General features: G+C 44.0%; 1 protein-coding gene across 3 annotated transcripts in view; it reads left to right on the top strand.

The window, feature by feature from the left end:
• TSPAN12 (tetraspanin 12) overlaps positions 1 to 12,463 on the top strand; it is a 50,857-nt gene extending 38,394 nt beyond the window's left edge. For all 3 annotated transcript variants that reach the window (XM_029073900.2, XM_029073902.2, XM_001516297.5), the window contains exon 8: positions 10,813 to 12,463. In XM_029073900.2, coding sequence (XP_028929733.1) covers positions 10,813 to 11,118 — 306 coding nt within the window. In that variant the 3' untranslated portion in view covers positions 11,119 to 12,463. The remainder of the gene's footprint in view (positions 1 to 10,812) is intronic.
• The last annotated feature ends 4,150 nt before the right edge of the window (positions 12,464 to 16,613 follow it).

Genomic DNA, 16,613 nt, shown 5'->3' with positions numbered 1-16,613 from the left:
GTCCCACATAAACAAGCCCTGTCCAATATTAAGTGTTCCTTCCATTAGGAAGTCTGGCAGAGTCAGGTTTATTTTGTGGCATCTAATATTAACAATTCTGTAGTATTATGGCGCTAGATAATGGGTGTATTAGATTTATAAAATGACATCCTAAACTTGGAATAGTTTCAGGGTGAAAGTGCAAATAGTATTCATAATTACATTATTATATACCAAAGAAGAACAGCTACCAGCATTGGTGATTAAATACACTAGTATAGCACAATGTAAAATCAGCAGTCAACTCTCAGTTCAGGATTAGAAGGGCAGACATCCCTGCCAAAAGAAAAATTGGCAAATAAATTCCTAGGTAAATACTCCTTCCAAAGAGCCTTTATCTATTTTGTGAGTAGGAAAAAAAAGACAGTAGTGGGCAGAATATTGGGTATGTAACGATACAATTGGCTAAATGTCCTTTAAGTGATGTATGAAATCAGCCCCCTACTAATTTCTGGCAGTAACTGGTCAGGATTCAGTGACTATCTAAAAAGAAGCAACAAACGAAACCAAAAGACTGTTTCAGAGTGAAAAATGAAGCGTTTCCCTCATACCATTCATTAGCCCGTGTGAAGTATTAGGCTATATCATGGATGAAGAGGCATAGTTTTCTTCAGAAACTTCATTAAAGTCGGCCGTTACTAATTTCTGATTATTGTAGATCCTACGATAACTCAGATTGTATTTTAAATGGTCTTTTAGGCAATTTAGAGTTAAATGTCAGACTAGAACCAGGGAGAATATTACTATACATGTTATCTCTAGGTTTTTCTCCAAGACTAACCCCTTGCCACCTTCCTCATCATGCATGCCATCTCACCAGCAACCTCAGTACTCATGAATCTAACCGTTTGTATGTGTCTATTGGTTATCCCAACATGTCTTGTGATTTAGATCTATTTTTTATTCTTCGCTCTATTACGGAATCAAGAGTCCTGCATTTGGGTCCTGGCTCTGCCAGTGGTTTGCTGTCTGATCTTGGGCAAAGCCCTTAATGTCTCTGAGCCTCAGTCTCCTTGTCTGTAAAATGGGAAGATATTAAAATGCATTAAGATTGATTATAATAAAATATATTAAAATGGAAATATCTCCCCTTTACCTTATAGGGATACTTTCTGGCAAAATTAAATGCTCCTGGAGTCCAAGGTATTATCTTTATAGCTGTGGTTATGTACATCTCATTCATTCAGTCGCGTTTTTTGAGCATTTACTGTGTGCAGAGCACTGTACTGAGTGCTTGGGAAGTACAATTCGGCAACAGATAGAGACAATCCCTACCCAACAACGGGCTCACATTTGTGTCATCTGTGTCTTGGTACATATTTCTGTAGCTTCTGTCATAACTCCCATTTGTAAGAAGAGGAGGGAGGTGGGAGAAGATGAAGAAAAAGAGGGGAGGAGGAAGAGAAGGGGAGGGGCCGAGGAGGAGGAGAAGGGCAGAGGATTTACTTCTCACTTTGCAAGTAATTCCCTCCGCACCTGGCTCAGAGAACTATACACAGTGAGCTCTCAACTCGTGTCAGAGTGTGGATGAGTTCCCCAGGTTGATGCAGTCAGTCCGCAAGGCGGGATCTGGTTCCCCTGCCACCCCCATCCCTGCTTCTTCAGCCCCTGGGCCAGAAGATCCCTCTGCCGAAGGCAGATGGAATAATCGGCAGGGCAGCTGGACCCAGCTGAAATGCTGGCTACTTGAAGTCATAATCCTGAAAACCTCCAAGGTCATGAACCCAGACCCCGTGGCCTGCCCAAGCTTGGCAATTTGTCTCTGGGTAATCTCCAGGAGCCAACTGAAGAGGGACCACTCTCTCTCTCAGCTTCCTTAGGTTGCAGTGGCAGAGCCTCTTGTTCACATCATGGATTGCTGGACGCGATGGTCGTGGTTCCTTGATGAGCCACTTATGGGATCTTTTCTGGATCACTGATGAGGAGCCAGTTGCTTTTGCTTGCATGGGGTTAGTCTTGGAAAAAAACAACCTAGAGGTAACGTTTAGAGTATTATTCTCCCTGGTTCTAGTCTGACATTTAACGAAATTGCCTAAAAGACCATTTAAAATACAATCTGAGTTATCGTAGGATCTACAATAATCAGTTTGTTTTGCTTGCCGTGCGCATGTGCCCGCCTGAAGTCTCTGGCTTGCTTCAAGCCATACTCACTCCCTATCAGGAGGTGAGTGAAGACCAGCGGCACTTTCTCCCCCACTGTCCCTCTTCTGCCAATCTCAGTCCCTGTCAGGAGGTGAGCAAAGACCGTGGCACTCTCTTCTGCCACCTCTTTCCTCCCCAACAATTCTTGCTTAGCACTTCACATCAGGAATGGGCTGCGGGTCAGGGGAATACGTTCTTGGCATTGGCATCTCCCAGTCGAGTACACAGAGGCTCCTGGGTGTGAACTTCAGCAGCCTGTGCTCCCCTGATGAAGGGTGAAGAATTAGGCCCGACAGTTTTTGAGACAGACCCTAACTCTCCCTAAGGCCTTTCCATTCATCCAAACTCTTTGATTATTCAATCTTGAAGATGGGGAGTGGCTCTTTCGGGAGGATGCCATTTTGTTTTATACTCCTACCGTTGTAACTATTTGCTTAGATTCAGGCAGCAGGGCCTGGTCAATCTAAGAGTCAGAAGTTTGGGAATCTCTACTTTTCATTCTGCTGAGAGGGATCTTGGAAAGTCAGTTAATGACTTGAGGCCTTGGTTTCCTCATCTATGAAACAGCGATCATAATTTTTACTTCCCAGAAATGAATGGAGATAAAATGGGATTACTTAGGTGAAATAATTTTGGAAAACAAATTAACACAAATCCAATATGCTATTAATTATTATTATTACTAGTTATTTTTAATGGTGTTTGCTAAGTGCTTAATATGTGCTAGACACTCTACCAAGCACCAGGGCAGATAAAAGCTGTTCAGTCTGGACACAATCCATGACCCACATGGGACTCACATTCTTAATCCCCATTTTCCAGGTGAGGTAACTGAGGCACAGATAAGTGAAGTGACTTGTCCAAGGTCACACCGCAGACAAGTGGCAGAAGCAAGATTAGAACCCAGGTCCTTGACTCTTGTCCCGTGCTCTTTCTACTGGGCCATGCTGCTGCTCTTCATGAAAAGCACTGTAGGTCATGTGGGAATCTGAGTAGACCTACTTTGGCGGAGTGGATAGAGCACGGGCCTGGGAGTCAGAGGGTCGTAGGTTCTAATCCCAGCTCCGCCACTTGTCTGTTGTGTGACCTTGGGCAACTCACTTCACTTCTCTGGGCCTCAGTTACCTCATCTGTAAAATGATTCAAAATGAGAATTGAGACTATGAGCCCCATGTGGGATAGGAACTGTGTCCAACCTGAGTTGCTTGTATCCACCCCAGCACTTAGCAGGGTGCCTGGCACAAAGTAAGCGCTTTACAATTACCATTATTATTATTATTTTTATTATAAAAGCCACTCTGAGAATGTCCTTAAAAGGGCTTTTTCAATGATGCTTTTCTCCCTCCTACTTAGACTTTGAGGTCCATGTGGGACAGAGACTTTCCAACTTAACTTGTGGCTATCCCAGCACTCAAATAGTGTTTAACACACATAGTAAGTGCTTAACCAATACCATAAAAAGATGTTTTTGTTCTTCAGTGTCTGATGCCCTCATTTTCTGATTTAATGCCAAATGGGAGAACTGTAGACTGTAATTTTCCATGGAATACCATTAACTGTTACGAATCCATTGCTTGCTAAAATTTCACAGAGAAACAGGTAGGACTGAAGACTGTCTATAAAACCTGAAGCTATATTTTATCGGAGAAATCTTAATCTTGACGCCTATCATCGGCTGTTATATTTCAAATTTTTTTCTGTTATCCTGATGAGAATGTTAATTTTCAGATCGCCAACTAGAGCACCCTTTAGACTTTGAACTAGCAAAATAAAAGTGAAGAATATAAAGGCATCAAGCCTGTCAGGATCAGAGAGATGTCTGCTTATTTTCAGGTTCCCGAAACTTCCTTCTTCCTTTGAATATCTAACAGAGAAGAATTTCAGGCCTTCAATTATGTGCAAACAGGCAACCTAACCTAACTAACAAAATCTGTTGCCATTTCAACGAGAATGGATTCCAAGAGATGTAGGAATTGATGCTTGTACTCTTTGAGAGGGTTCGTCTTCCTTACCGGCAGCTGACGAGCATATTTGGAATACTGCTTCCGATTAGCATTTTGGGCAAGCTAACCCATCTTTCTTTGTTCCTCCCAGTTATCCAAAAGCAATAGACGGAGCTGGTTTTATTTGAACAGAAAGTGTAATTTTCTCAGAATATTTTACCTTGAGAACAGAAAACCAATGTAATTTACTTTTGTGATCATCTACATTAATATCTTCTTTGTGGCTGGTTGGGCACTTCCAAGACAGTGATGTTTTTAGGGTTCTTTTTCTACTTAAGTGCTTAAGTTCTTTCGTGACCTGAAAATATTGTAGGAAATCGTCATGACATGCTTGAATTCCAGAGGGTTTTCATTTCTCCCTTCGAGTGGAAGAAAATTAGGCTTTAATGCTGTGGATTTAGTAATGAGAGTCCATTGATCCTTGGGTAAACTCTTTTCCCCTGCTTTTCCCCGGACCTTGTCTTTTCAGCTGCTCAATCTGACTCCCACTTCCTGCTTCACCATACCTTGCTCATCTCTTGTCAATTGCTTTCTCCTAATAGGGGAATTTTGGGACGCGGGTGAGAGAGAACAAGTTCACAACAAGACTCTGGGGTAGAGTCAGTCGGTCAATCATATTTACTGAGCGCATACTGTGTGCAGAGCACTGAATTAAGTGCTTGGGAGACTATAGTACAACAATAGACACATTCCCTGCCCACAATGAGATTACAGTCTAGAGCTCAACCCTGGGACCCTAGGGGAGCTCTTCTTCCAGATATCACTGTCCTTGGCTCTCAGCGGGGTATGTCTGTATGTCTGTGTGTTTGTGTTTGTACTGCAGTTTCAGGCCTTTGTTCCTGAGCGTGGACAGGCTAGGTCTGGATCGGGCAGGGAATGGTCTAAGCCCTTTGAAGCTGCCCCCGGAGAACCCATTGCCATTTAAACTCTGCTGCCCCTCCCTCCCCCGCTCCCCCCCCCCCCCCGTCCTGTGATTTCTCTGTCTGTGTCCCCAACTCTGTACCCCACACCCTTCTAGCCCTCCCGCATCTTGGAAAGACATTGCTCCTGAGGGAGGGAGTGAAATTTGAATCAGCCAGATTCCATTCCCCATCTTCACAGCCTTACTTGAATCCCATTGCCTCCAGGAAGCCTTCCTTGATTGCTCTCCCATCTTCCCACCACTAGACTGTAAGTTCATCTCTAGACTGTAAGCAGAGGAGGTGTCTGCTAATTCTATTGTAAACTCCCAATATCTAAGTACAGTATTCTGCATATAGTAAGCGCTCAATAAGAACCATTGATTGATTTCCACCCTACTTTCCCCTCAACTGTATCACCCACACACCTGAGTCTTTACCCATTAAGCACTTAGGGTTTCTTCCCATCCCCGACCCCATAGCTCTTATGCACTGTATATTATCTGAAATTTGTTCAATCAGTGGTGTGTTTTGAGTGCTTACTGTGTGCAGTGCATTGTACTAAGTGCTCGGGAGAGCATGATACAACAGAGTTGGAGGAGACATTCCCTGCCCACAGTGAGCTTACGTCTAGAGGGGATAGACAGACAGATACTTTATAATATATCACTTATAGATATGTACATAAGTACTGTGGGGCTGAGGGTGGGATGAATGCCAAATGCCCGCAGGTCACAGATCCAAGTGCATAGACGACACGGAAGGGAGATGGAGTTGGGGAAGAGGGTTTAATCGGGGAAGGCCTCTTGGAGGAGATGTGACCTTAATAATGCTTTGCAGATGGGGAGAATGGTGGTTTGGTGAATATGGAGGGGAGGGAGTTCCAGGCCAGAGGGAAGATGTGGGAAAGGGGTCGGCAGTGAGAGAGACGAGATTGGGGCACAGTGAGAAAGCTGGCACTAGAGGAGCAAAGTGTGAGGGCTGGGCTATATTTAAACTATATTACATTTACTTAAATGTGTGTCTCCCCCACTAGATTCACAGTTTGTATGTGAGAAATGTAGTGCTTCACTGAAAAACCGAAAGCTGAGTCAAAAAAGATTTGTTCTATGATTTTCTCTTGGGGTTCCTTAGAATTTATTCTGATGCTTGGTGATTTCCGTTCCAGGAATAAAACTGGGCCAAATGCTCATCACTGCTTCAGTACAGGAAGGGTTGGTACTGACTTTTTCAAAAACAGTTTTAATTCCTTTTTAACCTCAGTTTTTTTTTTATTTTTCCTTCTCTTTCCCTCCCCCTTGCTCTCTGCCCATCTTTCTCTGCCTCCCGCTCTCTCTCTGCCTATTTGCCTCTCTGCCTCTCCCTCTCTCTCTGCCTCGCTCTGCTTTTTTCTGTAGAGGCATATCACTAACACTTGGACTGAAAGTGTTTCCCTCTGACAGATGCCTAGGTCTGGAGAACAGGTGTCCACCACACAGAAACAGAAACAGCATGACAGCTGAACACCTTTGACAGATCCGGTGAATAGGCCGAGAGAGACTAGGAATCCATCAAAGGTCCCAGTAGGAGGTGGTGGCAAGGGGAGAGTGGAAGAGGGGGGAGTCTTGCCCAAAGCAGCTAGGGAGAGCTGGTTCAAGGAGTGTGTGGGGAGGAGAGTTGGGTGACTGGTTCCCCCCCACCCCCCTTCAAAGTTTCTCCCATATTTACTTTAGTTTCCCCTCACTGATTCTGCCACTGATCGTGGATTGGGAAGAAATTCCTAACCGATTTGGAGATTTTACTAATCATTCTTTCCAGTTAGACAATTTTTACCAATCTTAGCTTGGAGTAATAATAATAATGATGATTGTGATATTTGTTAAGTGCTATGCCAAGCACTGTACTAACTGCTGGGGGTAGATACAAGATAATCAGGTCTGTCACAGTCCCTGCCCCATATGGGGTTCACAAGTCTAAGAGGGAAAACCAGTATTGAATGCATTCATTCATTCAATCATATTTATTGAATGCTTACTGGGTGCAGAACGTATAGAAGCACTTGGGAGAATCCAGATAAGGAACCTCAGGTACAGAGAAATTAAGCATCTTGCCTAAAGTCACACAGTGGGCAAGTGCAGAGCCAGGATGAGAATCCAGATTGTGTGTTTCCCAGGCCCTTGGTGGGTCCACTAGGCCACATGCCAAATTCTGCTAAATTCTGCTGCCCAGTTCTGCTGAATTCTGCCGGAAGACATGTTTATACTTTGTGTTGTGGACAGAACGTAATGGAACAGTTTTCTGACGATGCACGTCTGTCTGACTATAATGTCACCTGATGTGGGAATCAGTGATTGTTTGCATGAGCGTGCTGTCGGGCACAGGGTGATGATTTTTTTTTTACAACTTGAATTTGAATTTTCTTTCATGTAAGATTTCTGCAAGAATGCAACCCCCCTGCATTAACAGAAAACTTGATTATTCACACAATATTATGTATGTTTCTTTGGCTCCTAAAGTACACAGACTTGAGTAATGGGTTTCCCGTGTTTGTTCCTTGGTCCCCCACCTCCCGTTCCAAGTCTTCTCCTTCCTTAAACTGCGAGCCTCGGGTGGGACAGGGACCATCTGATATGGTTATATTGTATCTACCCCAGTGCTTTGCACATAGGAAGTGCTGAACAAATACCGTAAAAATTATTCCACATGTCTGTGTGGCATTGTGGGCCTCGCTGTTAAAATCCAGTCACAGTGCTCTGCATTCTTCTCTCTATTTCACTGCCATTAGTCATGGCCTCAAAGAGAGACCAAAGAGGTGGTCAGTGAAGGGGGAATGGGATAGGATGCTTTGGCAGAGGAAGTGGAATTGTTGGACCGTCTAGCACGTGGAGGGAGTGTGGCGCTGCTGGGGCGGCATCTTTGTGTGAGTGCATCCAGTCAGAAAAGTGAGAATGCCCAGTCCGACTGTAGCTGGGCACGCTCCGATCCTGTTTTTCCCTTGAGCCTTTGGTTTTTACCAACCACAGTTTCACCGTTGGTGTGGACTTTAAACTTAACCTCTGCTTTGGAGTGGGAAAATTATAGAGTAGATTAAACATTGAGCTATTCTTCCGGGGGCGGGGAGGGTCTCACTGGACCAGTGACAAGGCTCGCTGGGCTGCTATCCACCCATATCGGGGATCCTTTCCTTGTGGGGAGAACAGTTCACCCGTGTTCAAGCTACATTGAGGTGAGTGGTGGTGCCCAGCTGATGCTGGTCCTGAAGTTTGCCCTATTCAGGAACCCTGAACAAGGTCCAGGGCTGAGAGTATAAAGGATAAGTGCTTAGTACAGTGCTCTGCACACAATAAGTACTCAATAAATACCACTGATTATGTGACATGAGAAGGTCATTCAGCTTGGAAAGAATTCAGAAAATTTAGGCCAGAGCTGCATTAACTGTGAAAGGTATTGGGATGATTTCAGAACAAAGGAAGATTTACGACCTATCAGTTTATGGTGAAAATAAAAAGAGGGGAAAAAACAAACTCATAATCATGGCTTTGGGTACTACCCAAAAAAGAATGCAACAGGAATAAAGTACTCAAATATTAAGGGACAAGAGGGGTCACTTTAAATTTCTGGAGTGTGCTTTCCCTCTGTCACTTGAATTCATCTTTCCTGGCACCTGGTAGTTCCAGAGGAACTTATCTGCAGAGTGCCACTCTAGCTTCAAACCCCAGGAGAGAGAGAGAGAGAGAGATTCAGATTCCATTTCTACTGAAGTACATACTATTAATATTTCCTTTCAAGTGCCAGTTTTTACTGCCCTCGTTACTGTCATCAGTCGAAACCATTCCTTTAAGATGCTGCCTCTGTGAAAGAAGGGATTAGAGCTGGGCTTGTTAGATCGGAGTTTGAATAATAATAGTAATCGCAGTATTTGTGAAATATTTACTATGTGCCAAGCTCTGTACTAAGCACTGGGTTAGATAACTGAACAAAGTGATCAGAGACTAGAGTCTAGTTCAAGAGACATTGAAAAGAATCTTCTTTTCCAGTCGGTCACTGGGGCAAGTGGGCTCCGTTCCGTTAGGGTGTGGCCATGAACAAAACAACTCCTTGACTACTTGGAGGAGCATGAGCTCGACCTTGCACCATCGATTCTGAGCACAACTTTCTGTGAGCTTCTGTGCCTTTCAAGTGTCCAGAGTCAGGGATGAGATCTGAAGATGTGATTTTAGGTGAGATCCAAGATGTCCCTGACTAAGCCCTCATTTGCCCTATCCAGCCTCCCTTCTGCATCCTTGGCCATGTGCCCCTTGAGCACTTTGATATACTCCGGCCCCACAACACTTATGTAAATAGCAATCAATCAGTTGTATTTATTGAGCGCTTACTGAGTGCAGAGTGCTTGGGAGAGTGCACTACGAAAGAGTTGGTAGACATGTTCCCTGCCAACCCTTTATTCTACTCTTTCCCCTATTTGTAATTTATTTTAATGTATGTCTCCCCCTGTAAACTGTATGCTCTTTGTGGGCAGAATGGCATCCACCAACACTCTTTGTCTTGTATTTTCCAAAGCCCTCAATACAGTGCTCTGAACACAGTAATTACTCGATAAAAACCACCGACCGATCGATTGAGATAAACACACTGGACCAAATAGACTAAGTGATCTTACCCTGCAATCATTTTCTCTCTAAATGCATACGTAAATTTCTTTCTAAATAAACCTGGCCAGTATGTCACGTGACCCGACTGTTCTGTGTAATAACCTTTTAACCCATTAAATCAAGGAACGTTTAATTAAGTTAAATCAATCAGTGTATTTACTGGGTGTTAACTATTGCGTGCCAAACATGAACTAAGTGCCTGACAGTACTCTCAGACAGTACTTAATTCTCAAGAGTTTACAATCTATTTGGGGAAGACATTCTGTAAAATAGTATCTGGTCGAGAGGAAGAAGGATTTAATTGAAGAAGGAGCCGACTTAATTCCCGTCCTAACTTTGTGCCACAGAGAGCAAATTCTGCAATGGAGGAATACCAGTGATGAAGTTCTAAATTTTTCTCTCAGGATATGGGGTTAGGGCAGAAGTCCCTAGGTTGCCCTATTCCTGCACATGTCTAATATCTGATGCTGTCCCCAGAAGGAGGGGAGGGAAAATGGTGAAAAAAATTCACCCATTTGTCTCCTCTCTTCCTTTCATACTGCTCAAGCCAGCCAAAATGTGGTTATTGGATCTGTGGTTATTGGGATACTGCTTGGTACATTGAAAGCACTTGGCAAATGTCATTATGATGATGATGATGTTGAGAGGCTGTGTGCCACTGTAAACAGGGAGGAAAGGAATTTTATGAATTCAAAGTATTAATTACCATTGTGGTTCTTTAAAACCGAACCCTGCCTCTTTATCTTGGATACACAACTTCAAGCTTTAACGTTCCGAGACTGGAGAATGGACTGTTTTTCTAGGAATATTCTTCTTGGGTGGCAGCCTTTGGAGTCCTGGATGAAGCTTTGCAGCTCTGTGTTCGTGTACTATTTCCAGTCTATGTGAGAAGGAATTAATGAAGCCACGTCTGGGCATCCCACAGGAGGGGGGATTGAGTTTTCTGGCATTTTGATGGGAAGGCTTTTTTAAGAACTGCGGAGGTGTGACAGTCTTATTGGCCACAGTGGAGTTAACGTCTACATTTATTTTTAGGCGACCCCAGGAGAAAGACCCAAAGCGGTAATGACCCCTCGTGCGTGTGTGTTTGTATTTCAGGGCTGTGGGAAGAAGATGTACACATTCCTGAGGGGCACAAAGCAGCTGCAAGTGCTGCGATTCTTGGGAATCTCCATTGGTGTGACCCAAATCCTGGCTATGATCCTTACCATTACCCTTCTCTGGGCACTGTACTACGACAGAAGGGACCGTGGGGCTGAGCAGATGACGCCCTTGAAGGAAGAAGCCTCCCAGCACCTGTCCTGTCATTCAGTAGAGCTGCTGAAACCAAACCTGACCAGGATCTTCGAACACACATCCGTGGCCCACAGCCTGAATACGCACTTTGAAATGGAGGAGCTGTAGACAACGCTGAAGAACAAAGCCGCCGAAATGGGCGGATCCATCTCTGGCCTCGTCCTGCTTTCTGGGTCATGGACTTTCATCCATCTGGGTGCGATCCGTTAATGGGTAGGAACGACTCAGATTCAAGTGCTAGTTTAAAGGTCTGCTTTTCTTAAACGTGTTAAACATCGTCGGAGGGAGACGGTCAAACCTGCCCAATATCCATGAGGTATTTCGTTTGTCAAACACTGATTCAGTCACATTCACTAATTGGTAGGAGAGAGTAATTGAAGCCACCCATTCTGTGATTTGTTCTCGGAAGCTTGATACTAAACTTATACAAAAGATGGGTCAGTGAACAAAATGGAATGTTTACTGAAGTTGGGAAATGGGCTTCACTGTTTTTTGCTAACCCAGTGCCTGCAAGCTAATCAGGGATCTATGTGTATATAAGCATGCGTGTCAGTCTGTATATTTTGGTAGCATTCGGGCCCAGTAAAATGTGCAGATTGACAACCGTTGTGAAAAGGGCAAAATGGTCTTTGGTACAGCACTTTCAGTTTAGCCTTTTCTTTGAAAGATCTTTAAAATGCTGTTCTTTATATTATATTAACTGATAAGTGTTCAGTGAAATGTTTATTGTCACGTGTCAAGTCCCACAGGTAATCAATTAGCATTAGCTTTCCTTTCCAAACCTTTAATAAGGCAGTCGACACCTGTGAACCTAAGGCTGAAGCTTAAGAGGCTGATTCTTTTCCAAAATAGGAATCAGTGAGAGACTGACACACTAAAAGGAGGTAGCAATGCCTGGCTCGAATCAAACCAACTATAGAGGTTGATAGAGCAAGCAAGTTATGGAGGTAAGTTCTACAGGTTAAGTTCACTTTGTGAAGGGAGAAAAACATTTTAGATTTAATTTCTTCAATAAACGCTCCCAGGGTGTTTATTAGAGTTATGAAGTTTCTAAAAAAGTTGAATATATTTATTTTCAATGGGAAAAGTGCATTTTACTGTATTTTGTATACTATGTTTATTTTATAGGATATTTGAAAGAAAATTAAATGGCTGTCAATAACTTTTCTAGAGGGGTCATTTGGGTTTGCAAGTTTTTCAATCATATCAACTGCTTTGACATTTTTCCATTTGAGGAGAGAAAATGAAGTTGTGAAATAGCTTTTGTGACTTCCTGAACAGCCTTACTGATGTATGCCTTATTTCTCATGAAACTTCAAGGTAACTGTCCTTTCTTTTGAAATTTGATTCTGTGGGTGAAGCTTCCCTAAATGCTTTAGAGCCAAGCCAAAAAGAACAGAAACTGAATTTCAAGGACTCTGGCTCAGTTTTCTCATTAAAAGTGCTTTTTGGATTTTTCTCTCATTTGTGATTTTGTTTCAAAGTAAAATCTAAGGCATGTGACCTATGAAGTCAAGTGGCCAGCCCTTTGGCTCCTCTGAACCTCTCCAGGATCAAATTCTGATGGAGAAACATTCTAAGTGCGTCCACGTCCCAGAGAGGAAATAGTAAACACAATTCTCTGGGTTTAGCCCTAGAGGTCCAGCTGCTTTCTTCCATCTCCTCTCTGATCCAGCTCTTGAAGCAGGCCCAAAACTGGTCTCTGCCGGTCTCAAGGGCAGGATCACAGGGTGATGGGAGCATTCTTGGAGACACAAGGGTAGTTTGCCTGACCCAGAATCCCTACTGGGACCTGAGGAACTTCCCACCCCTAACAGTGCAGTTGAAATATGGGCTGCACAGGTGTCAGAGTTGCCTCCCTCCACCCGGTCCCCCACATGGGCCTATGTGCATGGGGCTGATCTAGGGTAAGGTGGGGGTATGGATGGTCCACCTTTCCCAGGGTCCAATCAAGCAGGAGAGGGGAGGAAAGGCAAGACCATACTGGTCATCTCTCTTTGTAGCGTTGGTCCAGGCTTTTTGTGACTGCCCTGGTTTTTCCTGGGAGAAATAAAGTATCCACTTTATTTTTCAGTCTCCCAGGGATGAGCTCTGTCACTGAGGAAAAACAGCCACCACCACAGAAATCCCCAAAAGAAAAAGCCACTGGATGATAGCAGCATCTTTGCTCTTGCCTGGGACTCCGTCCCGCTTCATAACTGACAGGCCACCGCTTTTCAGAACAGGTATTTGCTCCCTATTTTACAAATGAGGAAACAGGCACAGAGAAGTCAAGTTATAACAATAATGATAATATTTTGGGAACTTGTTAAGTGCTTACTGTGTGTCAAGAACTGGTCTAAGCACTAGGGTAAATACAACTTAATCAGGTAAATCAAGTGACTTGCCCAAGGTCACACAACAGGCAAGTGGCGCAGCTGGAATTGAAATCCAGGTCTCCTGACTGCCAGATCAGTCTTCTTTCGACTAGTCCACCCTTGCTTCTCTGTAAGAAATGACTAGTGAATTTTCAGGTACTGCCAGTTTTGCTAAATGCCAAGAATCGTTTGTGTCTGTAGATGTATATTTCATGTGGCGGGGAGGGGGGCACACGTGCTCTTACAGGAAAGAGAAAGGAAGCTTGTCTTTTGAAAGAGTTAAGTGGATGTCCGGGGGCATGATCCAGACTAAGCCGGGAACCAGAAGTCTTTGACCCACTGAATGGCATAAAACCTGGCCAGTGACTACTATTCTTAAAATGCCCCTCCCTGGACTTTAATCTTGTCCTGGAGGAACTTCAGGATGGGGTGAAAGTCATAAAGTAAGTGCTAAATAAATTGTATTAATTGTTTATTCTGGGACCCTATTTTTTGTTATTCATAGGGTTTATCCCTGACCTAGGAGACTGTCAGATGAAGCTGGATTTCTTCTTCAATCTCAGCGGATCTGCCCAATTCTTCCAGGCCCTATGTTGCGTCAGGCCTTCTGGATAATGCTGTTTCCTAAACTGTCTGACCTTGTTATGCCTTGCAGTCTTCCTTGACTAAATGTGTGTGCCACACATTGCAGCCCTGGGCCAGATTTTCTGATTGGAGCTTTGATGTCTGTCTCAAGTCATTGGGTAGTGCAGCAAAGTGACTATGCTGACTGAAGTGACTCCCAGAAAGCCAATAAACCTGCATGGAAAGATGGGCTATTTGTGACTTTTCAGACCCTCCTGAAAGGGAAGTTATGTTTCATGCCCTTTGATTACCTGACTTTCCATCCCCTTTATCTCTTCCTGTTGAGCCCCTAAACCCTTCCAAAGTTCCCTGTGTTTCCAAGTCAATTGCCACATTCTTGGCATCCTCATTTGACATTCCGAACTACCCAAGCTTTCTTGGAAGTAGGTTTTCTCTCCTTGGCTTGCCCTTTCCCATCTTTCTGATGAACCCCCAAGCTTTGGCATGAGCTGTGAGGTAGACATTCTTTCTCTCTGCTTTCCCAGATGCTCACTGGACCTCACTGACTCTGTACGGGCATTCTTTTCTCCTGCTGACCTTCTGTTTCTCCTTCTGGAAAGTAAGGCGGCATCAGCTGGCACAATCATCATCCTAATTATGGTATTTGCTTACTATGTGCCAAGCACAGTACTAAGAGCTAGGGTAGATACAAGATAATCAGGTTGGGCACAGTCTTCATCTTATATAGAGCTCGCAGTCTAAGTACGAGGGAGAAGAGGTCTTGCATCTCCATTTTACATTTGAGGAAACTGAGGTCCAGAGAGGTTAAGTGCCTTGGCTGAGGTCACACAGCAAGCAAATGGCAGACCTGGATTAGAGCCCAGTTCCTCTGACTCCAGGCCCGTACTCTTTCCATTAAGCCGTGTTGCTTCACACACCACATTACTTGGTATCTTTTCCTTTTCCTCTACCTAAAGCCTCATTTTTCCTCCTCCTTGTACTAGCTTCACCAACCTGGTACTTTCTTGATACCTTTCTCTCCTTTTCACCCATTACACAACAGAACTGTGGGTAGCTTGAGCCCAGCTCCTGGCTGTCTTCAAGGGCTTTTGGGTTTTGCTCAAGGGTTTTGGGCTCTTCCCTCTCTGACTGCTCTTCTGTCCCCTTCTCTCCTCCTTCACCCTTTCTTCTTTCTCTCTTTACCTTCTTTCACTCCTCCCTTATCCTACCTCTCCACTGTTCTAAGCTGTTTCCACTCTGGTCCTTGTTTTGCCCTTCTCCCCCTCATTTCCCTTCTGCCCCCCACCCCCACCCTCCTGTCGCCATTTCCTCCTCTTCTGACTTACCTGTTCCTCTCTTTCTTCTTCCCCTTTGTCTCCACCCTCCCTTCCCCATTCCTCTTCCCTTCTGCTTTCTTTCCTCATCACTTTCCATCTTCCCATACTTTCATTCTCCTCATCCCTTCCTGCTGAAGCTCCCTCAGCCTCATGAATGAGGTCTGAAAGCTCGTTGTAGGCAGGAAATGTGTCTATTGTTATATTGTACTCTCCCAAGCACTTAGTACAGTGCTTTGCACACAGTTAAGGGCTTGATAAATATGAATGAATGAATGAGGATCCATTTCTAAGATCTGTAGGGAGAGAGACATTACCTGGCCAAGCCCGGCCTTCTCAGACACCCATTCTAGTAATGAAGTATTTTGGGAATAGGATAAAAATGCTGATCCCTAACCCTTTCCTCAGTTAACTTAGAAGTAGGTGGTGGTTGTGAAAACGATTTCTGAGTCGCCGTGTTTCAACTGATCCACAAAAAGGAACAAGAGGAAGCTTCAGCGCAGGTTTGGCCAACCTGGAGAAGAAAGCATTCTCTCTTTGTGGTGGTTCTTTCTTTGAGTCCACGTGTCATGCCAAAGGAATCACTGACCACTTAAAAGGCACAAGAGCCTTGTGTGATCAGTGCTATAAAAACAATAGATAGTGTTTTAATGGGCATGAAGTGAATCTTCCAGCTGTGAGGTTGGTTAGGAATTGCTACCCTACTCTCCCCCAACTTAAGTTGTTAAAAATTGTTTCCCTCTGGACAGTTGTTGGTCTGGTAATATTTGGGAAAACAGTTACCACAGAGAACCTCCAGCACAAAATGCTATTGTTCAACACAGTGCTCCACTTTAATCAGCCTGACCCTCACATGGCTCTTTTGGGCGACTTTATCGCCATCTCATCTTTCCTGGTGTTGTTTTGAGACAACCTTTTTTCTCCCACACTTGTGGATTGGCAGCTTAAGATAAATTCTCTTCTCTGTCTCTTCAGCCAAACTGCCACGTGTTTCCTTCAGGTTGCTCTTATTTGGACATAAATCCAGGGGAAAATCATCTTCAGAAACAGCCTCAATTTCTTTTGAAGTCGTGTTTGAAAAGTCATAATTTACCATCAAAAATCATCTTAGAACCAGCATTGGAAGCATTGGTCTGAAAATCAGGGTTGGGTTCTATCACTTGCCTGCTGTGTGACCTTGGACAAGTCACCTCACTGTTTTGTGCCTCAGTTTCCTCAACGGTAAATTGAAGATTAAATACCTTTTCTCCCTCCTCCTTGGGCCATAGGACAGGGACTGTCTCTGATTAGATTATTTTATATCTACCCCAGAGCTTGGCACAGAAAAACTGCTTAATAAATGCCACAA

This window comes from Ornithorhynchus anatinus, chromosome 10 (genome assembly GCF_004115215.2).
Source record: "Ornithorhynchus anatinus isolate Pmale09 chromosome 10, mOrnAna1.pri.v4, whole genome shotgun sequence".
NCBI classification, from domain to species: Eukaryota; Metazoa; Chordata; class Mammalia; order Monotremata; family Ornithorhynchidae; genus Ornithorhynchus; species Ornithorhynchus anatinus.
This window is presented reverse-complemented; position numbering and strand designations above follow the sequence as displayed.